The 23377-nt window shown below is 36.0% G+C and overlaps 1 protein-coding gene across 8 annotated transcripts in view; it reads right to left on the bottom strand.

Moving 5' to 3' along the window:
- FARS2 (phenylalanyl-tRNA synthetase 2, mitochondrial) overlaps nt 1-23377 on the bottom strand; it is a 499622-nt gene that overhangs the window by 334188 nt on the left and 142057 nt on the right. For all 8 annotated transcript variants that reach the window (XM_038584089.1, XM_038584093.1, XM_038584088.1 and 5 more), the window contains one exon: nt 1762-1921. In XM_038584089.1, the coding sequence (XP_038440017.1) occupies nt 1762-1921 (160 nt within the window). The remainder of the gene's footprint in view (nt 1-1761; nt 1922-23377) is intronic.

The following is a 23377-nucleotide window of genomic DNA, read 5'->3' as shown; positions in this document are numbered from 1 at the left end:
GAATACTTCTTGGACATACCCATTATTCCCATTAGAATGTCTAAAATTAAAATGACTGACCAGCGGTGCCTGGGTGGCTCAGTCAGTTAGGTACACGTCTGACTCTGGATTTTGGCTCAGGTCATGATCCTAGTGTCACAAGATCAAGCCCTGCCTCAGACTCCACAATGGGCATGAAGCCAGCTTAAGATTCTCTCTCCCTCTCCCTCTGCACCAGCCCCCAACTCTCTCTCTCTCACCTTTCTGAATCAATGAAGGAATGAATAAATACATACATACATACAAAATAAATACATTAAAATAAAAAATAAAATGATTGAACACATCAAGTGTTGTTGAAGATGTAGAGCAACTGGAATTTTCATACACTACTGGCAAGAATGTAAAATGGCACAACCACATCAGAATATAGTTCAGTGGCTTCTTAGAAAGTTAAAATACAACGACCTTATAACATAGCCATTCCATTCCCAGGTATTTACCTAAGCAAAATAAAAGCATGTATCCTTACAAAGAATTGTGCATGAATGTGCATAGCTTTACTTGTAATAGCGAAACACTGGAAACAATCCAAATAACTACCAAAAGTTAGATGAAAAAACAAATATGAATGGGTACATGAATAAATAAACAAACCACGGAATGGAATACCACTAAGCAATAAAAAGAAATCAACTACTGATACACACTACAATATGTATGGATCCTAAAATAATTATAGTAAAAGAAACCAGCCTCCCCCTCAAAAATAGGGTACACACATCATAGGATTCATTTATAAAAATCTGTCAGTAATGACAGAAAGTAATCACTGATGGCCTGGGGTAAGGAGAAGTAATGAAGAGCAGGAAGGAGAGATTACCAAGGAACAGGAGGACACTTTTGTGGGTGATAGACATGTTCATTATCTTGATTCTGCTGGTGGTTTCATAGGTGCATACATATGTCAAAAATCATAGAAGTGTGTACATATGTTCAGTTTACTGAATGTCAACAGCTTGTAGACTTTAAATATGTAGAGTTTATTTTGTATCAATTATAACTCAATAAAGCTGTTCCTTTAAAAAGTTCATAAAAATAGTAAGAAATTGAAGACAATCCGAACCATGCTAGGCTTCTGTCTTCTAAACATATTTTAAAATACAGGCCATGACTTAAAAACAGGCCCTAACCTTCTCTTTACATCCTAAAAATAAGCAAAATAATGTCTTGAGTAAATTAAAATAGTGAGGGGGATAGGCAGCATTAGAGACAAGAAATTATGCTGGAGATATAACTAAGAGTATAAACTGAGAATCCAGGTCTTAAAAAGATTGTTCTTCCTACAGGAAATTCACAGTTAATGTGTTTGCTATTGATAGCAGTAATCAGTATGCCAACATATAAAATTTTCCACTGGTCCAACTCACATGGTTGAGAATCTAGCCCCAACAATCCAAGGCTGACCTAATGAAAATATAATAATAACACTAATCAGCTGTAGGCTTCCTCTCCACTATCTTAATCCATTATCATTCTCATGAAAGGTTGTAATCACTTTTCTTGCTCAAGCTAATTCCATTTTCATGTCCTCCTGCTCAAGTGAAATAAACCAGAAAATCCGTAAGTTCTACTTCATAGAGAGCCAAAACCACTAAGCCCCAACCTAGAAAAAAAAAACCTACATGCAGTTACATACAATTAGCTTCAATGATTTCAGAAAGGTGGTATTTGTTAAGCATTTAAGCCCCCAATGAAAGACAAAAGCATTTAAGTACCTACCATCTCCAAAAATATGTGTCACAAGCCTGATAAGTGTTTGCTTAAGATCAAACTCGATGAGCTTAGTGGCCTCCATGGTATGTGTCTCTTGTTTGTAAGCCGAGCGAGAACTCTGTTCAAAGAGCTGTAGGCTCTCTCCATCCTTTATGCCAGCAAATAACTGTAAACCAAGAGGAATAATATGCATAAATAAAAATAGTATCCTGGACAGCCTACATGAAAAAACATTATGTGGGAATAAATCCATTAAGTCAATGACCATACTGAAATTAACACTCATTTAGTACGGACTTTGAACAAAGCACTATGCTACATGTAATTGAGAGTCTCTAGGGAATTAAAAGATACTGTCCTGATCTTTTCTCATCTCTTCATTTTACTTTGGCTTAACTTACAGTCATTTCCTCAAAAAAGACATTACCCTCAATGCTAGTGTAAATGCCAGTGAATCAAGTTTTCGGACTCTAAAATGTATTCTTGAACATCCTACAGTGTCCTTACAGTGTGACCTGAGACAAAGTAAGAAAGTATATTCCAAGAAATAAATTCTGTAAAGCACACGAAGGCAGAAAGCATGCTGAACTTTGCTTAACCCTGTTATCTCTAAAACTTAGGAAAGAAAATGAAATATAGGTGAACACAAGGCTATGTGTTATGGTAAATAAATTTCAGGTAATGATTTGTATAGTAGAAATAATAACACTAAATTAAGAGACTGTGATAATTAAATAACATATGAAAAGCATAGCATACTGCAATGACTAGATATATTTTAATTATCATCATTATTAATCACATCTCTTATTAGTCATAAGCTGGTTCCCTCACTTCCTTCCTTTAAATAATAAAGTGTACCCATCTTTAACAACAAAGTAAATCTTCACCTGCTAGGAGAGGACTCAAGATGGAGAACTGAGCAAATGAATCTATTGTTCTTAACACCTAATATCCCAAGAATAAAAAAAAATTTAATGTTTTAACAAAAAAAAAATAAGTCAACTGCTATTTCTAGTAATATTGAGCAGAATAATTAGAACCAAGCCTCCTCATAAATCTATTAAAATATACAAAAATTCCTAAAAGCACAGAAGTAATACAATAGAGAGGAATTAAAACTCTACAGGAAAGCACAAAACCAGGGGAAAAAGCATCACATAAGCCAGAGAGAAACACTGAGAATATCTGCATATGCAATGTATCTACTGAAAAGCTGAACATTGGTTATGACAGCTTACCACAGCAAGTCACGGTCAAGTGAAACCCCACAGTGTCTGACCAAATTGCATAATCCAATAAACAGCCCTAAAGGACTTACCCCCATGATAAGGATGAATACAATATTCTTGTACAGACTTGCAGTTAGGAGTCACATTATTTGGGCAAGAGAGAGAATCTCAGGCTGTGAAACTAAACTAAAGCAATCGGAGACTGGTAGCTTCTCTAAGTGTCTAGTAAAATCAAAAGAAAATCTCAAAAAAAGATTCTACTATCCTATAACTCAAACTAGTCCTATTAGAGTGAAGACAATGCAGCTGCCAAAGTCTGTTCTTCAACAACTATTCTAAAATGAGAACAACAAAAAGAGTAAATAAAATTGTTAAATAACATGGGAAAAGGACAATGTCCAAATTTCAAAATGATTATATGTAAAAAAGAAGGAAGGGATGAAGAGAGGGAGCAAGGAAGCAAAGGAGGAAAGAAGGAAGGCATGCAAGTTAAATAATTCCCAGAGAAAAGGAACTATTAAATTCCATCCCACTTTTTACCTTTGAAGTAAGCAAGCACAAGCAGAGAAAAATTGAGGGTAAGAGAAAAAAGGGGAATTGGTGAAGGATTAAGGTTGATCTAAAATACCACTAAAAAGAGTAAGTGACTGTAAGTGTGACAATCCTACAAGTATTCTAAGATATGTGACTAAAGATCACAATGAAGGGACAGCATGACCAATTAAATGTGACAATCCTCAAAATGCATGGTCACAATGGAAAAGAAAAAGATGAAAATAATGAAAGACATCCTTTAGCAACTGAATGGGGTTGCATAAAAATAAAGCAAACCTAAAAACTTAGAGGGTTTATAAAATCATTTCCTTCCCATCTCATCCAAAAAACAAAACAATACAAAATAAAACAAAAAATTCCACTGGAGGCTCTGTACTTTGCTGCACTAACAGAAGAGGGCACCAGGCAACTACAATTTCTTCCAAACCAAACACCCACAAAAAGTAACAGAAGATGATGAAATAAAGCTACATAGAAAATACCAGAAACACTCAGTACAGCTTAACTGATGAAACTCTATTTTCCCCTTTTCCTCAAAAAGAAAGTCAAGAGGCAGCAGCAGAAGAAGGTAACATAATACTTCAAAACCAAATTAAATACACTAAAAAGCATTTGGGGTTATGAATAACTGCTTGAGTCAGAAACTCAAAAATTAAGAACAAAAATGTATGAAAAACAGGAAGAAATGAAAATAAAATTGATTAAACTCAGAAAGGAAAGACAACAAAATTTTCTTGAAATAGAAGTCTAAATCACGAAGTACATGGTAGAGAAGAGCCTCAGGAAAGATTTAATTAGGAACATTAAAGAAAAGTAGGAAGAAAGCAAGACAAGAACAACAAGGTGAAGAAAGAAGAATCTGAGAGAAAGTGGTGGAAATGGAAGTCATGCAAAGAAGGAATAACATGTATATAATTGGAAATCCCTATAAGAGGAGAGAACACCATGAGACCAGAACTAATGGGCACCAGATAAAATGAGTACTTGAGAAAATGTAGCTTGGGAGGACAAAACACAAGACATATTCTGATAAACACTATCAGACTTCAAAGATGAAGAGGAAAAAAATACCCTAGGCCTCCAAGCAAAATGATCAAATAACTTTGAAGGGCAAAGCAATTAGACTAGCATCAGACTCTTTGAAATAACATGCAGCAGGGCAGCAGGGGAGTCACATTTTCAAACAATCCAATAACAATTAAAAAAAATTTTTAAAAAGAAAGAAAAAGTTATGTACCAAGAATTTTATACCCAGCAACACTGGCTTTTGCACATCAGGTCTACAGAAAAAGCTCTAAACATACAACAACACGGGAAATTTCATATTAATGAGCTGGTGTTTTTTTTTCCAAGATTTTACTTATTTATTCATGAGGACACAGAGACAGAGACATAGACAGAGGGAGAAGCAGGCTCCCTGCAGGGAACCCAATGTGACACTTGATTCCTGGACCTGGGATCACACCCTGAGCCAAAGGCAGACGTCCAACCGCTGAGCCACTGAGGCATCCCTTAATGAGCTCTTTTTAAAGAATTCACTAAAGCATAAACTTTATTCAAGCAAAAGGTAACTGAGAAATATTCACCAAAAACCTACCACATTAATAATGAATAACACATTAACACATAAAATTATAGATCTGAGACTAAAACAAAGTAGAAATAATAAAATAAGAAACGGAAGGAGAGGGAGTAGAAGTGGCAAATGAAAAATACAAATTGGGGATCCCTGGGTGGCGCAGCGGTTTGGCACCTACCTTTGGCCCAGGGCACGATCCTGGAGACCCAGGATCGAATCCCACATCGGGCTCCCGGTGCATAGAGCCTACTTCTCCCTCTGCCTGTGTCTCTGCCTCTCTCTCTCTCTCTCTCTCTCTCTGTGACTATCATAAATAAATAAAAATAAAAAATAAAAAAATATTAAAAAAAAAAGAAAAATACAAATTGGTTACTGTATACATGACAGGTAATAGTTAAAAAACACCTTTAAAACAAACTAGTAGGTTAAATAAGAAAATGGTGAAATGAGAGTATTTAAAATGATGTAAATAGAACAGTTACCATTAAAACAAAAATATGAACCTTTCTAAAAGGCAAAAAAAATTAATTCAAAGGCAAAAAACCAAAATAAAATATATTTGGTGGAGAAAGAAATATGCTAAATATAAAGTAATTCATAATTACACAATATTATGACGGAGTTGAGACCAAACATATCAGGCATATCACTATGTGTGAATGGACTTGATTCACCTCTTAAAAGGAAAAAAAAAGAACAAAAACATTAAATTTGATAACAAAGCAGGACCTAACTATATGTTGTTTATAAGAAACACATCTAAGACAATGTTAAAAGTAAGAAACAGAGTATAACAAGCAAATAGTAACGAAACATCAAGCACAGCAATCATGAAATCAGAAAAGGTAAAATTCAAGCAAAAAACAAAAACAATAACAACACTAAACATGAAAAACAAGACATTAATTCTAAAATTTTCAAATCATAATAATATGCAGGGCTTATCAATATTTATAAATCAAATAACACAGTAATCACACTTATTTTGAAAAATCCATAGGAGATGCAAAAGACACACTTTAAAACACTAATACTGGGAGAATTTAATACATTCTTAGGATAAAATCAAGTACACAAAATTAACTAAGAAGACAGAAGGCCTAAACAACATAACTAATAAAGGAAATAATATAAATATCTTACTACTTGACAGTATAAAATACATTTTCATCTCAAGGAGCCAGAAAACATGAACAAAAATTGATCATATATCAGTTTTTAATAAAAAATATAAGTATGTTCCATAAAGAAGAAAAAAGTGCGTCTCATAATAAGAAATAATAAGTTACATTTCTACCCCAATACTACAAACTGAAAGTCATTAACAGAAAAAAAGAAAATATACACGCCCTTCTACATGGAAATTGAAAAGGAAAAAGGAAAAAGTTTTTCAGGAAACAACAGGACAAAGTGACAATTATCCAAATATATAAGGAACTTTTAAGAGTTGACAAAACATCAAGAAAAAAGGGAAACGGGATCCCTAGGTGGCGCAGCGGTTTGGCGCCTGCCTTTGGCCCAGGGCGCGATCCTGGAGACCCGGGATCGAATCCCACATCGGGCTCCTGGTGCATGGAGCCTGCTTCTCCCTCTGCCTATGTCTCTGCCTCTCTCTCTCTCTCTCTCTCTCTCTCTGTGACTATCATAAATAAATAAAAATTAAAAAAAAAAAAAAAGAAAAAGAAAAAAGGGAAACATATATGAACATATAATTCACCAAAAAAAAAAGATAATGACTCTTAACACGTGAAAGATATTCAGAAGAGAAATGCAAATTAAAACAACAGTATGACATTAGAAAAATTAAAACTCAAAACACACTCTTCTGGTGGGACCTGTGAAAACTCATACAGAGATTGTTGACAAAAACACAGAAATTGGTAGAACTCTTTTGAAGGCAAATCTGGCAATAGCTAACAAAATTACATATGCATTCACCTCCTTACTCAATCCTCCCACTTCTATTTACCCTGAAGATAAACCTCCAGAACTAATACCTATATTCAAGGTTTTCATTGTAGCATTGTTTGTAACTACAACATATGGGAAACAAACAAACAAAAAAAATGTCCATACAGAAGAGATAAGTTAATATATGATCTATCCATCATTGGAGTATTTTAGAGATAGGAGAGAGAACGAAAATCTCTCTGAACTGATTCTCAAGGTACATTGCTAAGTGAGAAAAGCAAAGTGCAAAAAAAGCATATATCATTTATCAATTATAAGAGCACCTGGGTGGCTCAGTCAGTTAAGTGTCTCCCTTAGGCTCAGGTCATGAACTGGGGGTCCTAGGATTGAGGCCCCATTGGGCTCCCTGTTTAGTGGGAAGCCTGCTGCTCCCTTTTACTATCCCTCTGTGCAATCACTGTCTATCTTTCTCTCCCCTTCTCACTCCAAAATACATTTAAAAAATCTTTTAAAAAACCAATTATACTTCTTTCATGTAAAAAAAAAAAAAAGAAAATACTAAAACATACACAGATCTGTACATTTGTATAAAATAAAATGAACAAATAACATCAAAAAGATGAACCTAAAGAGGTTGATTTTGTAAAGGAAATCGGGTGGTAACAGATTGAAGACTGAAAAGAATCAGTGAAAGGGAATGGAGTAAAAAGAAGGAGGTGTTGGGAGTGAGGATGAGACAGGAGTAACTTTTTGAAGTAAACTTTTTTGTATACTTCTGACTTTTAGAATCACAGGAATGTTTTACCTACTAAAAAAATTACAAATAATCAGAACTCACCCAGATATGGCGAGAACTTAAAGCAGAATACCATGAGTAAGAATAGAGCTGCTTCTATTCTTAATAAATGACGCTGACACACACTGAAGAGGGTAGGAAAAAATTAACCAAAGTAAATTTGAAAAGTGATATTCTAACTATTTTCTTAACAGAAAATAACAGCAAATATATACCAGCATGTAATTTTTTTCCACAAAAGTATATGTCAACATTTCTGAAACTACTCAATGTTCATTCTAAAACTGAGTAAGGAGAACCAGGTTATTCACTCACAGTCCAAAAACAAAAACATGAGGAGAGCTAGAAAGACTCATGTCATCATGAAACGGAAGTATCCATATAAATTCATATTTTCTACATATACATTGATTAAAACAAATAAAAGTACATGTACATATATTTTCTGTCCATTGAGGGGAATGAGAAGCAATGACATCCCAATAGCAATATTACACTCAAGCCTGGGATTCTAAATACCATTTTTCAATAAAAAAGCAGGGCCCCTTAAAAAAATGAATTGATTCCAGGGTTGGGACGAAGGAAGCACACCATGAACCCAAGATACGACGTGGGACTCAAAAATGATGAAAACGTGTCAAAAGAAACAGGAGACTAGTGGAAGGGGCTCCCACTGGCCAACGGGGGGGGGGGGGGGGGGGGGGGGGGGGGGAGGGGTTAGCTGAAAAGTGAAATAAATAATTCCAGTAAGGCGATATATAACCGATAAAATAATTACCTACAAAGTCATGCTGATATAATTAATTGAATAAATATATGGGAGAAGGTAAAAGCCTTCCTAAAAATAAAATTCTACACAACAGCTTTATTTTTTTTTTTAATTTATTTATTTATTTATTTATGACAGTCACACAGAGAGAGAGAGGCAGAGACATAGGCAGAGGGAGAAGCAGGCTCCATGCACCGGGAGCCCGATGTGGGATTCGATTCCGGGTCTCCAGGATTGCGCCCTGGGCCAAAGGCAGGCGCCAAACCGCTGTGCCACCCAGGGATCCCTACACAACAGCTTTAGAAGAAATGATGGATAAAGAAAATGAACATCTGGCTCTAAAGTTAGTGGGGCTAAATATAATGAGAAAAAGGATATTTACATAGCTTCAAAGTATCCCTCCACAAAAAACGTATTAGTTGCAAGGGGAAGAATAGTTACTTCATGGTGCAGAAATCTAGCAGATGCTATCTTTACCAAGTGATCAAAATTAAAAATTATACGTATCGACACCATGTGGCTTATAATACACAAATAAAAGCACAAGTAACTTATACCATATTACATGAATACAGTCACTGACCCCAAAATAACTACACACACACACACACACACACACACACACACACACACAAAATCAGCATATAGTACTTAATATTCCTATAGATGAAAATAAAGCTGTTGTTTTTCCATAAATGAGTACCACTCTAAGGACACATTAATTAGAAAGAAATGTGGAGAGCTGAACACTAAGGTGAAATGGAAAGGAACATTTCATCAGTAATGGTACAAAGGAAAAAGGAATGTGGTACTCTTCATCAAAATGAATATCCAGGTAAAAGATGTTCTCCTCACAAAATAAATAACTGATAGAAATGTAAAAGCCCCAGGTTCCAAAAGATACCTTTTATAGTCCACTAAAAGTAAAAATTCTATTACATGACCTAGCTGGCTAATAGAAAAGAACCTTTTACTCACAATCATGCATTAAAACAAATGATCAACACAACATCAAGTTATTCAACTAGGAAAAAAAAGTTATTCAACTAGAAAAGGAAACTGGAGCTGAGTGGAATTACTTTGGTGTAACTACCAAAACACATGAAATGGGGGCCCGCAGGGTGACTGCCCTGCTCTGTGTCCACTCCAGAAGATGAAGGTCAGCCTTTTTATATTTATATATTTAATGAGGTAAAACGGGACATACAGCTTTTAGGTATACAACATTATGACTTCAAATATGTATAATTGTGAAATGATTACCAAAACAACTTTGGTTAACATCTACCATCACACACATTCACAAAATGGTTTTTTCTTACGATGAGAAATTTTAAGGTCTACTCTCTTATCAAGCTTCAAATATACTATACAGTATTATGGTCTACTGCCACCAGGCTGTATATAACATCCCCAGAACTTATTTATCTTATAATTGAAGTGGTAACCTTTGACCACCTTTTGCCCATTTTGCCTTACCTCCTAACCCCCCGCCTCTGGCAACCAACAATCTGTTCTCTAGGAGTTCAGGTTTTTTAGATTTCATATATAAGTGAGGTCATACACTATTTGCCTTTTTCTGACATTCCACTAAGCATAATGCCCTCAAGGTCTGCATATGTTATAGGAAACAGCAGGATTTCCTTTGTTTTTATGGCTGGGCGTGTGTGTGTGTATGTATACACATCTTTTTTATGCGTTCATCATCAATAGACCCTTATGGTGATTCCATATATTGACTATCGTAAATAATGCTGCAATGAACATGGGGGTACAGATATATTTCAAGATAGTGATTTCTCTTCCTTTGGGCTAATGCCTGGAAGAAGTGGGACTGCTGGATCATGTGGTAGTTATATTTTTAAGAGAAAACTCCATGCTATTTTCCATAGAGACTATTCTAATTTATATTCCCACCAACAGTGCACAAGGAATCCCTTTTTTCCATATCTTTGCCAACACTTGTTAATTCCTGTCTTTCTGACAGAAACCACTGTAATAGGCATAAAGTAGTATCTCATTGTGGCTTTGCATTTCCCTGATGAAAAGTAATGTTGATTATCTTTAGATGTATCTGTTGGCCATTTCTATGTCTTCTTTGGGGAAATATGTATTCATCTCTTCCTCCCATTTTTAATTGCCTTTCTTTAAATTGACTCTCATGGGATCTTTATATATTTTGGGTATTAATCCAAATTAATATTTCTCTTTTGGATCATTTATTACTAGTGTATAGAAATATAACATTTTTGTATATTGATTTCTCACCCCGCAACTTAACTGAATTTATTAATTAGTTAAGCAGTTTTTTAGTAAGGTCTTTATTAATATCATTTTTTTTAGTAAGGTCTTTATTAATATCATGTCATCTGCAAAAAAAATAGTTTTACTTCTTGCTTTCCAATTTGAATACTATTTTTTGAGTCTAATATTACTGTCTAGGACTTCCAGTAATATAATGAATAAAAATTACAAGAAGAGGGGATCCCTGGGTGGCGCAGAGGTTTAGTGCCTGCCTTCGGCCCAGGGCGTGATCCTGGAGACCCGGGATCAAATTCCACATCAGGCTCCTGGTGCATGAAGCCTGCTTCTCCCTCTGCCTATGTCTCTGCCTCTCTCTCTCTCTCTCTCTCTGTATGACTATCATAAATAAATAAAAATTAAAAAAAAATTACAAGAAGAGTCATCCTTGTCTAGTTCCTAATCTTAGGTAAAAAAAAAAAAAATGCTTCCAGTTTTCCATCATTGAGCATGTTAGCAGTGGGCTTGTTATATATGGCCTTTTATTACATGGAAGACACTCCCTCTCTACACAGTTTGTGAGTTTTGTTTGTTTGTTTGACCATAAATGGATGTTGAATTTTGTCAAATTTTTTTTTCTACATCTATTGAGTTCTTATGAATTTTATCCCATGTTATGGTGATATGGTGCCTCAGTTTGATTTGCAGGTGTTGAATCCTCCTTGCAACCCTGGAAAAAAAAAAAATCCCATTTGGTCATGGTGTATGAACCTTTTAATGTCCTGTTGAGTTCAGCTTGCTAATATTGTTGGAGATTTTTTTATCTATGTTCATCAGGGATAATGGATTGTACTACAGACATTCCTCATTTTTTTTGTGCTTCAATTCCTTGCACTTCAAACAAATTGCATTTTTTACAAATTGAAGGTTTGAACCTTCACTGGAGGAAGTACTATGTGATGGAAACAGCAAATGAACTAGAATTAGAAGTGAAGCCTCAAGATGTGACTGAACTGCTGCCATCTCATGAACTTGAACAGATGAGGAGTTGCTTCTTATGGGTGAGCAAAGAAAGTGGTTTCCTTTTTTTTTTTCTTTTTTTAAGATTTTATTTATTTATTCATGATAGACACACACACAGAGAGAGAGAGAGAGAGAGAGAGGGCGGCAAAGACACAGGCAGAGGGAGAAGCAGGTTCCATGCAGGGAGCCTGATGTGGGACTCAATCCCCGGACTCCAGGATTACGCCCTGGGCTGAAGGCAGATGCTCAACTGCTGAGCCACTCAGGCATCCCAAGAAAGTGGTTTCCTGACATGGTACCTATTCCCAGTGAAGATGCCATAAAGACTGTTGAGATGATAATGGATGATTTAGAATGACATAACTTAGTTGTTAAGGTAATCAATTGTGAAATCAATTGTTAAAGAAGAGTCCACTGATGCTGCAAACCTCATCACTGTCTTACTCTAAGAAATTGCCACAGTTACTCCAACTTTCAGCAACCACCACCCTGATCATCAGCAGCCGGCAACAGTGAGACAAGACCCTCCACCGGCGAAAAGATTACAACTCACTGAAAGTTCAGATGGTGATTAGCATTTTTAGCAATAAAGAATTTTTATTTCGGGTATGTACATTGCTTTTTAGACATAACGCTATTGCACACTTAACAGACTACAGTATAGCACAAACATAAATTTTACATGAACTAAGAATCCAAAAAATTCATTTGTATCACTTCATTGTGACATTCACTTTTTTGTAGTGGTCTGGAACTGAACCTGAAATATCTCTAAAGAATGCCTGTAATTTTCTTTCGTTGTATTTTCTTTTCCTGGTTTTGGTTATCAGGGTAATTCTCACCTTGTAAAATGATTTTAAAAGTGCTCTCTCCTCTTCTATTTTTTGGGAAAGTTTGAAAAGGATTGGTATTAATTCTTCTTTAAATATTTAGAGGAATTAGCCAATGAAGAAGTCTGGTTGTGGGCTGTTGTTTACTAGGAGGTTTGTGATTACTATTTCAATCTCCTAATTCATTACTGGTCTGCTTAGATTTTTTTCGTTTAAGTAGGCTCCATGCAGAGCATGGAGCCCAACACATGGCTTGAACTCAGAACACTGAGCTCAAGACCTGGGGCTGAAATGAAGAGTCAGGACACTTAACCAACTGAGTCACCCAGGCACCCCAAGTCTGTCCAGATTTTCTAGCCCTTCATAATTCAGTGTTAGTAGATTACATGTTTCTAGGAATTTGTCCACTTCTTCTAAGTTATCCAATTTGTTGGTATCCAATTGTTCATAGTAGTATTTCTGCAGTATCAGTTGTAACATCTCATCTTTCATTTCTGATTTTATTTATACTGTGTCTCTTCACTTTTTCTCTTGGTAAGTCAATCTAAAGATATGTGTATTCTGTTTATCTTTCCAAAAAAAAAAAAAAAACAGTTCTTAGGTTCATTGGTCTTTTCTACTTACTTTTCAGCCTCTATTTTACTTTTTTCCATTCTCATCTTTGTTATTTCCTTCCTTCTATTAACTTTGGGCTTCATTTATTTTTCTTTTTCTAGTTCTTTGCATTGTAAACTTAGGTTGTTTATATGAAAATTTTTAGTTCTTAATTTTAGATGTTTATCACTATGAACTTCCCTTATAAAACCGCTTTCAATGCACCTCATAAGCTTTAGTATGCTGTTTTTCCATTTTCATTTGTCTCAAAGTATATTTTGATTTGTTTTTATTTCTTCTTTGACTTACTGACTGTTCAGTAGCATGTTATTTAATCTCCACATGTTTATGATTTGTTCAGTTTTCATCGACTATTGATTTCTAGCTTCATATCACTGTGACCAGAAAAGATGCTTAATGTAACTTCAGTCTTCTTTATTAAGATTTCTTCTGTAGCCTAACATATGACCTATTGTGGGGGAGTTCATGAAGAAGAGAAGAATGTATACTGTACTGGATGGAATTTTCTGTAAATATCTAGAAAGTCCATCTACTACTGTATAGTTCTAAGTCTTTCATTTCCTTATTGATTTTCTGTCTGCATAATCTGCCCACTAATGAGAGTGAGATATAGAAGTCTGCTATTATTGTATAGCTGTCTATTTATTCCCTTAGTTGGGTTAATATTTATTTTATATATGTTTAGGTGCCCATGTTGTGCATATTTACAAATGTTATATCCTCTTGTTGGAGTAACCTCCTTTGCCATTATATAATGGCCTTCTTTGTCTCCTAGTACTATTAAAGTCTATTTTATCTGATGTAAGTATAGCTACCCCAGCTTTTGTTGGGTTTCTATGCATGGAATACCATTTTCTATTCCTTCACTTTAGGTTTGTGTGTGTCCTTAACCCTGAATTAAGCCTCTTCTAAGCATCATATAGTTGAGTCTTGTTTTCTTTTATTCATTGAGCCACTCTATGTCTTTTGATTGGTAGACTGACATTTACATTTAAAATAATTATTGATAGGTATGGACTTATTACCATTTTTTTAGTGGTTCTATAATTCCTTTGTTCCTTTCTATTTCTCTTGTTCTCTTCATTTGTGAGTTCATGATTTTCTGTATCGGTATATTTACATTCCTTTATCTTTTCTGTATCTACTACAGGTTTTTGTTGTGTGGTTACCCAGAGGCTTACCTAAAATACAGTAGAGTTGTAACAATTTGTTTTAAGCTGTTAACAACTAAAATGCTGAACACATTATAAAGTTCTACATTTTTATTCCCCTCATTTGTTTTAATGTCACAACTTACATCTTTTGATGTTGTGTGTCCATTAACAAATTGCTGTATTTTTACTACTTTTGTCTTTTAACCTTCATGTTAGAGTTATAAGTGATTAACCCACTAACATTACGTTATTCCAATTTAATTGTGTAATTAACATTATCAGTGAGATTTATATATTTTTATGCTTGCCTATTACTAATTAGCACCTTTTTAATTCAGCTTAAGGAAATTCCTTTAACATTTATTTTAAAGTCAGTCTAGATAAACTCCTTCAGCTCTTGTCAACTAAACTCTTCTTCGAATCTAAAGGACAGCTTTGCTGAGTATAGTATTCTCGACTGAGCAGGTTTTTCTTTTGGCACTGGATATATCCTGCCATTCTTGCAAAGTTTCTGCTAAAAATTTTGTTAATAGTCTTATGGAATAGGAGGGTTGTGGAAGTTCTCTTATAAATAAGATTTTTTGTTGTTGCTGCTCTTAAGATTCCATAGGATTCACTCATATGTGAAATTAAAGAAATAAAACAAAGATAAACAAACAAAAAAAGGCTCCTAAACACAGAGAACAAACCAATGGTTGCCAGAAAGCAAGGGGATGGGAGGATGAGTGAAGTAGATGATGGAGATTAAGAGCTCACTTATCATGATAAGCACTGCTCAGTGGGCTGTCTGCTTCTCCCTCTGACCCTCCACCTTCTTGTGCTCTCTCTCTCAAATTAATAAAATCTTTAAAAAGAGATAAAATTTTAAAAAATTAAAAATTGTAAACTCTTTTTAAAAAAGATTTTGTCCTTACTTTCAACTTTTAACAATTTAATTATAATGTCTTAGTATTCATTTTATTTTGAACATGCTGCACTTCCTGGATATGGATGTCTATTTCCTTTCCATATTAGGGAGGTTTTCAATAACGATTTCTTTAAATATGCCCCTTTCTATCTCTTCTTCTGTGATCCCTATAATACAAAATACTCTTCCTGATGGTGTCCCACAGATACCTTAAGTTATCTTCACTCTCGTTATTTTTTCTTTTTGCTCCTCCAAATGGATGAATTCTACTGCCCTGTGTTCAAGTCCACTAATTCTTTCTTCAGCTTCATCTAGCCTGGTGTTGAATCCTCTGTTGAATTTCTGTGTGCAGTTATTATATTATATTTTTCAGCTTTGCAATTTGTTTGGTACTTATATTTTCTCTTTGTTGAAATTCTCACTTTAGTTATGCATTATTCTCCTAACCTTGTGAGCATTTAAGACTATTATTTAAAAAAAATAAATAAGACCATTATTTTGAACACTTTCTTAGGTTAATCATTTATCTCTTTCTCAGGTAAATCATTTATCTATTTCATTAAGGTCTTTTTCTGAGATTGTATTTTGTTTTTTTTATTTAGAACATATTCCTCTATTTCTTCATTTTCCTTAACTCTCTGTGTTGGCTTCTGTGCATTAGATAAAACAATTCCCTCTCTCACTATTGATGGAGTGGCCATGTATAGAAGGTGAAACTTATCATTCAACCCTGTCCCCAGCTCTTGATGGTTTCTCAAACCTTTATCATTGTTCAAGTAGCCTTCTTTGTACTTAATCACTCCCAGTAGTTGAGGATGCTACAAGACCTATTACTGTCCCAAAGTGGAGGATCTCAGTCAGCACCTAGATGTAGGCTGATTAGAAGCCAAAGTGTAAAGCAGCAATTTTCAAAATATGCAAATACACTTCCTTCAAGGGAAGACTGGTAGGTAAGAGGACAGCCAGTTAAGAATTGTTTCTTTCTTTGCTACCGTCCTGTTAAACCCATGAACACAAGCCCCACTGGCCACAAGAGCCAGGACATCAAATGATATGTTCTTTGGGTGGTAGCCATAAAAACCAGGGTACCAGATGAAGACCGCCCTTTTCAGAAGATGTAATACGGTTCCTGTACCACACCAAATATCAAAATGAGTGTCATGGAAAAAGTTAATGAGCATTATGAGAAAGAATCCTTTAATATTGTTATTTAAGGACACTGAATGTATAAAAAACAATTTTAAACTGACTTTTGTATGTATTAGCAATACGGATATTTCAAAGTGACACTTGGAGGTAAAAGCTATGACCACTGCTTCATGTCACTTACAGAAGAAACAAGGAAAATAGCATATTTCTCAAAAGCCATCCAATTAGATATTTCTTAATTGGATACTTAGGTTCTGTGTGAACAATAATATCCATATGGTTTTATTGTAACCTTATGTATATATGTATTAAATTGGCTTTATAGTCCCCTCATTCTAGGGCTTAAATACTCTTTTTTACACCAAGGTCATTACATTACCAGGAACAAATGGAATCCTCTCTCAAATTTCCACTCAAGCAGACAAAATGATATACTTGATCAGTTAGGAATTCAGAGCCTGAGGTCAGAAATTTAGTTCAATATGGTGATTCTCCTGGTTTTCATGGGTCAAGACTGAGGGAAATAAAAACTAAAGTAAATATTCTCTCAACATAATAGCAGAACACAAAGCTCAAGGATGTCTCATCATTTCCGCTCCTTTCGTAACACACGCTACACAAATACACTATTGAACAGGTGAAAGATAAGCACCATAATCATTCTCTGGTCTTACCCAAGATGATAGCCCTAGTGTGTATCTCACAAAAGAGAGTGCCCTTCTCCAACTGTGGTGTTCTTGTTGGTAACATTAATCATATCTCATACCTGTAAGGCATATTATCATTTTTTAAAGAGTATTTTTCTTGATCCACTCATTGTTCCCTTCCATTTGTCATAAAAACCTCCCCATCACCTACACATCCTCCCACTCCTGCTATGAACACTTGACACACATGGCATATAAATCTCTCTGTGTCTTGCCCAAGCTTTCAGTTAACATATCATAATTCTGGGAGTCCATTTGTGCACTACAAGTTTCAATTATTCATTGTGGCCAATCTAGTTTTAATAGATCAATCAGAGCACTGCATGTCCATGTAGGTACAGAAAACTTATCAAAAATGTTAGGGGAGGGCAGGGATGGTTGATATATGAAACCCAAAAGCCACCAATGTTTCCCCAAAAGTAGCATTTATTCTTTTAAGATTTAGGGAGATATACAATATATTAATAGTTATATATTAGTTTAATTACGTACTAGAAAAATATGTCACTCCCATATCAAGCCCCTAACTTCAGAGATAGTAGAGAGCTTAGGACAATAAGTAAAAGAATTCATTCATTTTAATACTATCTTTTTAAAAATCACTAACATCTAATAGTATATATAATATAGAGGTATAATAAAAAAATAATTGTAATAGGGACACCTGGGTGGCTCAGTGGTTAAGCCCATCTGCCTTCGGCCCAGGGCGTGATCCTGGAGTCCCAGGATCGAGTCCCACATCAGGCTCCCTGCATGGAGCCTGCGTTTCCCTCTGCCTATGTCTCTGCCTCTCTCTGTGTGTCACTCATGAATAAATAAATAAAATCTTTAAAAATAAAAAAATAATTGTAACATACACTAACAATTCAAGTTGGGAAAATTCTCAAAGAAAGAAAAGCAATAATTTGTAATGCCATCAGCACAATACAACACAAAAGAATAAAACCATGTGAGCAAACCAGGTATTATTTCTAGAGCAAATATGAGTGAAACTGGAAGAGACTTTACAGATCAACAAAACCAACTCCAAGTAAGAAAATGAAATTCAGAGAGGGTAAGATCCACAGAAGCTAAGATCACTGAGCCAATTAGTCACCACAATGGGACTAAACCAACTCAGCTCACCCCTGATTCCAGGGACTTTAAGTGGCTGGCTCTCTCTCTGCTTTATGTTTGAGAGACAGCCACTGATGATGAAATTAAATTTGATTTCCATTAACTGCACACAACAGGCTATGTTATTTGTTTTTCTACTAGGATTCCTTCTATTTCTCTGACATTTTCTTAAGTGTCCTTGCATAAACCTGAATGACCCAGAACACAAATTCCAGCACTACTGCAATTGCTTACAAAAGCCAGGACAAGTAGTTCACAGATGAGAAAAGAATGAATGTGAGAAATTAATTCTAATCAGGCTTAAAACTAAAAGTGGGCTGCAAAAGCCAATTAAATTTAAAATTTAGACAGTCAAAGGGACTTTTCAAAATGGCCCAGATTTTTAAACACACATTTAAAAAGCAAATAAAAAAGAAAAAGGTCAGAAGAATAATATACATCTATGCAAAAATCATAAGTGACCAAGTATAAAGAGGACTTGGATGATAGCAGGACGGAGTTATTCAGGACTGGTCTGTGATGGATAAAGCAGTAGTTTTTCTATTCAGCCATTTAAAGATATCCATTGATCACTGGTTTAATCTATACAGTCTGCCTTTTATAACAATGCTAAATACCCACCATGCCTCTGAATTACCGTGAAATGACCCTATAACAAATTTTGCTGCTGCTGCTGCTACTGCTGCTTGCACTACCACTGGCTAATAGTTTTAGATCATTTACTCTATTTGCTGCCTTACTAAGTGCTTAGCTTACTTACTCTATGTCTCCATTTAATCCTCACAATCCTTATTTTCCCATTTCTCAGAAACCTGAGGTTTGGAGAAGTTAAGTAATTTGCCACTTAACAAGTAAGTGGTAGAGTCCGAATTCAAACCAAAATCAGACTCACGGACCCATCTTCCAGTTTCTGTGGTAATTTCCATGACAATATGTATATTATCATCTCTTTGTCTTCTATGTGGCAAGAATCTATAGAGTCAGGTGGACTGGATTAGGGGATCCCTGGGTGGCGCAGCGGTTTGGCGCCTGCCTTTGGCCCAGGGCGCGATCCTGGAGACCTGGGATCGAATCCCATGTCGGGCTCCCGGTGCATGGAGCCTGCTTCTCCCTCTGCCTGTGTCTCTGCCTCTCTCTCTCTCTCTCTCTGACTATCATAAATAAATAAAATTTAAAAAAAAAAAAAAAAAAGGAACTGAATATAAAACACGAACAGGAATGAGCTGCCACAATTTCACACAGTGATACTGCTTTAGGCACCGTATATAAAATAGTGACAATTTATCCTAATTAAATCATTACTATTGCATGAGGTCCAATAAATCTCTCAAAAAATAATTAAGGTTTGCCTTTCAAATGCATTAATATGTGTAAGTGCATCAATGTAGACAGTTATCTAGGGAAGACTGCTTTGAAACCAAACAGAAATTGCAGAATGTTCTGCTTCATCGACAGGAAGGCAATGTGTGGCAGAGGCCACGTGTACTTCCAAAGGCAGTATCGAGCACAAGGAGGACACTCCTGTAGCACCTACTATGACACCAGTGCTTGATGGAGGTTACCTCAGTGCTTTCCTTCTTCACTAAAGGAAAGCACAGAACCAAATGAAAAGAGCAGTAGAAATGTGGAATTGGAGTGTTTCAGCACTGAGCAAATAAATGAACCTCACAGAGGTGAGGAAGCAGGAGAAATAGTGCTCAAACCTAAAAGTGGTTCAGAAGAAACCCTCCAGAAAGAAAAGACCTGGATTTATGATATTGTTGTTCACTGTATAACACTCTGAAAGATGAAACAGCATAGAAAATAATCAAAATAAAACCTTAGTTCAAGTAGCCCCCGAGGCGATTGGGGGCTCATATAGGCAAGGTCCCTCAAAGGCATCCAATAAGAATGTGTTAGGCACGTGGGATGCGCGAGGGTACATGTTCACTCCTTTTTAACTTCCTCTTAATGCTGAAGTAATTCCACCTTTCCTGCCTGAAATGTCACGCCGAGCCTGATCTCATGGTGAAGGAAAATATCAGGCTCACATTCTGAATAGCCTATACAAGCTAAGGAAGTACTGGAACAAGAAACTGCATTAGTAGCATCAAGACAACTCAGAAAAATACATCTGAAACAGATGCATTATAACATTAAAACAAAGGTATAATGAGGTCACTTCAACAGCATGTGAAATTTTGACCAGCTGGTATACCAATCAGCCGCTAGTACATCACCAATTCGGTTAATTCAAGGTTCCTAAATCAGTCTTTGCCTGAGGTAATACAGCAGAAGTCTAAAGCCCTGTGGGACAGCATTCTTGCTCTGCACAATAGAAATGCAGGCAAGAGAAACATGAGTAGCGAACGTATAATCCAAGATCGTGTTAATGGGAAAGTACTGCCAAGTGACACAGCCAAATAAAACAGTTTCAGTAGAAAGGCTGAGTACAAGAAAGAAATGAGGTGCTAACTAGGAATTCGGGCTATGCAAACCAGCATTTTAATAAAGAGGAAGAGGGAGGAAGTGAATGAAGGGGAAGGAAAAGGAGGAGAAAGGAGAACAGAGCTGGAAGAGGAGAAGGGAGGAGAAAGAGCTTTCAAATCTCAACAACAGTACCAAGATGACATCTCAGTCTGCTGATGTGCTGTTTCAGAATGACGCTACACCTACAGTCATAAAATATTTCTGCAAGCTGACATTTTTTAAATGTTTCATTTAGCTGTATGACTCTGTTGGAAAGGATCTGACTCAAAAGATTACCAGCTTAATTAGATGGGGGGGAAAAAAGTAAAATAACCATTGTCTTTGAGTACCAAGTAAACCTCTTTACTTTGGCAGTTAGAGGGTAGAGGCAATGAGAAGGGAGGGAAGTGAAAACCCAAAGGTGCCCATGGAATACAAGATAGTTGTTAAATAGCTCTGCATGACAAAGATAATTTTTTGATGGATTTTGAAATTTCCTGGAGCTGTGAAGGGGATGCCAGAGAACTAAGTTCTACACAGAGGACCAGCTCAGAACAACTCCATTGACAACAGAAAAAGGAATCAGGAGAGAAGAGACAGGCTTATTCAGAAATTTTCCAAAATGACTGCACTGCCGAGTACATGATACAAATGCCCTCCTCCTTACTCACAGAGTTATCAGCAAATGCCACATTGCTGATATGACTTGGTTAGGATGGGCCTCTTACAGGAACTAAGAGGGGTGCCTAGTTCTGTGTTCTGCTGAGCAGGAGGTGAAAATGGCACACCAGCAAACACAGACATAACATAAACCGGAAAGACTTCTTTATTCCAAATCTTACAGCTTCAAAACTATAAGCCAGTATAAAACGCCATATAGTGCCACCTAGAGGCAAAGAGGATAGAGAACCTTTACCATGGGTGATGGTACACAACCTCTTCAACAACAAAAAAACACTTATCCCCACTGAACACATTTTTAAAAAGATTTTTGTCTCCCAAGTTGCATTTACTGGATAATAATACTTTTTAAATTAGACACATAACTGATATCTGTTGATATTATTTTTCTTTGTAGACTTTTTCACCTCAATTAGATGACTTTTCAAAGACATTAAAAGTAAGGGTTTTTTGTTTGTTTGTTTGTTTGTTTTAATTTTAGGGAGAAAGAGAACGAGCAGGGGTGGGGGTACAGAAGGAGAGTCTTAAGCAGACTCCACCCTGAGCACAGAGCCCGGCATGGGGCTCAATCTCATGACCTGAGCTGAAACCAACAGTAAGATGCTTAACTGACTCTGTCACCCAGGTGCTTCAGAAGTAGGGTTTAAGACAAGACAATCCCAAAGACACAACAGGAAGAACACTCAAACTGCTTGTTCAAGTTTCTGAATTACTGATAGATAAGTATTCCTACCAGTAAGTAATACTACCAGTAATAGCAAAGATAATTGCACAGGCCACAGCAAGAAGGTTTGGAAATAAATATAAATAAATACAGATAATAATATATAAAAATTCGTTCACTAATTGTGACAAGTATACCATACTAATGTAAGATGTCAATAACAGGAGAAACTGGGTGTGAGGTATACAGAACTCTGTACTGTCTCTGCAATTTATCTAAAAAACCTAGAAATATTCTAAAATAAAAAGCTTATTATAAAATTGAATATAGGGACTATAGACTCCTCTGACTGATGTCAGCATGCTAAAAGGAGACTGACTAATGCCCAAAGAGCAATATTCCAAACGCCTAATGTGAAAGAAGATAGGCTACCGTGGTTCATAACCAATTGAAGAGCAACAGGAAAGGCTCCACGTGACCAGGGTGGCCACAAGAATTAATATGATCATCACAATGCCTTGGACAGAGCAGATGCTTATGCATGTCTTCTTAACTACCTGATGAATCTAGAACTGCCTCTATAGGCATGTGCTGAGTTGAGAACCAAATCTTGGAGAAAGTATTTGCTGTTTCCTCTAGTCAACTTCAGAGACTAATCAGGTACATCCCCCCTTAAAGGTACCTGTCTCCCCAACACTTCCACCAGGGGAAAAAAAACTGACCTTTCCTTCTTCCTAAAAAAGAACAGTCATCAGATAGGAGACCCCTCAACTTCTAGCCTCCCATTCCCACTTTTAAATGCATTTGTCTTTGCAGTCATCCTTCAGTCCTTCATGTCCACCTTAGTCTAAAATAAAAAGAAAACGGAGGGGAGAGAGGGGAGAAAAAAGAAAAAGAAAGAACAGAAAAAAGAAAAAGGAAAAGGAAAAAGCATGCCTTCCTATGCTCAGGCTCCAGGCCTTACAGTGACTTGAACATACCCGAGTCCATGACTCTCTGTCTTTAATGTTCTTACTTAGAAATCATCCCATATCTCTTCTTTCTTTATTCTCTTTTCCAGTTTTCTCCTCAGTATAAATATTCAATTGTTCCCTTTAAACAAACAGCCTACAAAAGACCCAAAGCTCCCTTTCATCCCATGTTACACTACTACAACCCACTCTCCTCTTCCCAAGAAAATTGGTCACTCTTTCTAGATCTTCTTCACAGCTTCCCTTTCCTTCCTTTCCTACCAGTAAATATTTG

The sequence above is a fragment of the Canis lupus genome, chromosome 35 (assembly GCF_011100685.1).
Source record: "Canis lupus familiaris isolate Mischka breed German Shepherd chromosome 35, alternate assembly UU_Cfam_GSD_1.0, whole genome shotgun sequence".
NCBI classification, from domain to species: Eukaryota; Metazoa; Chordata; class Mammalia; order Carnivora; family Canidae; genus Canis; species Canis lupus.
Note: the sequence above shows the minus strand (reverse complement) of the source record. Positions and strands in the feature narration are given on the sequence as shown.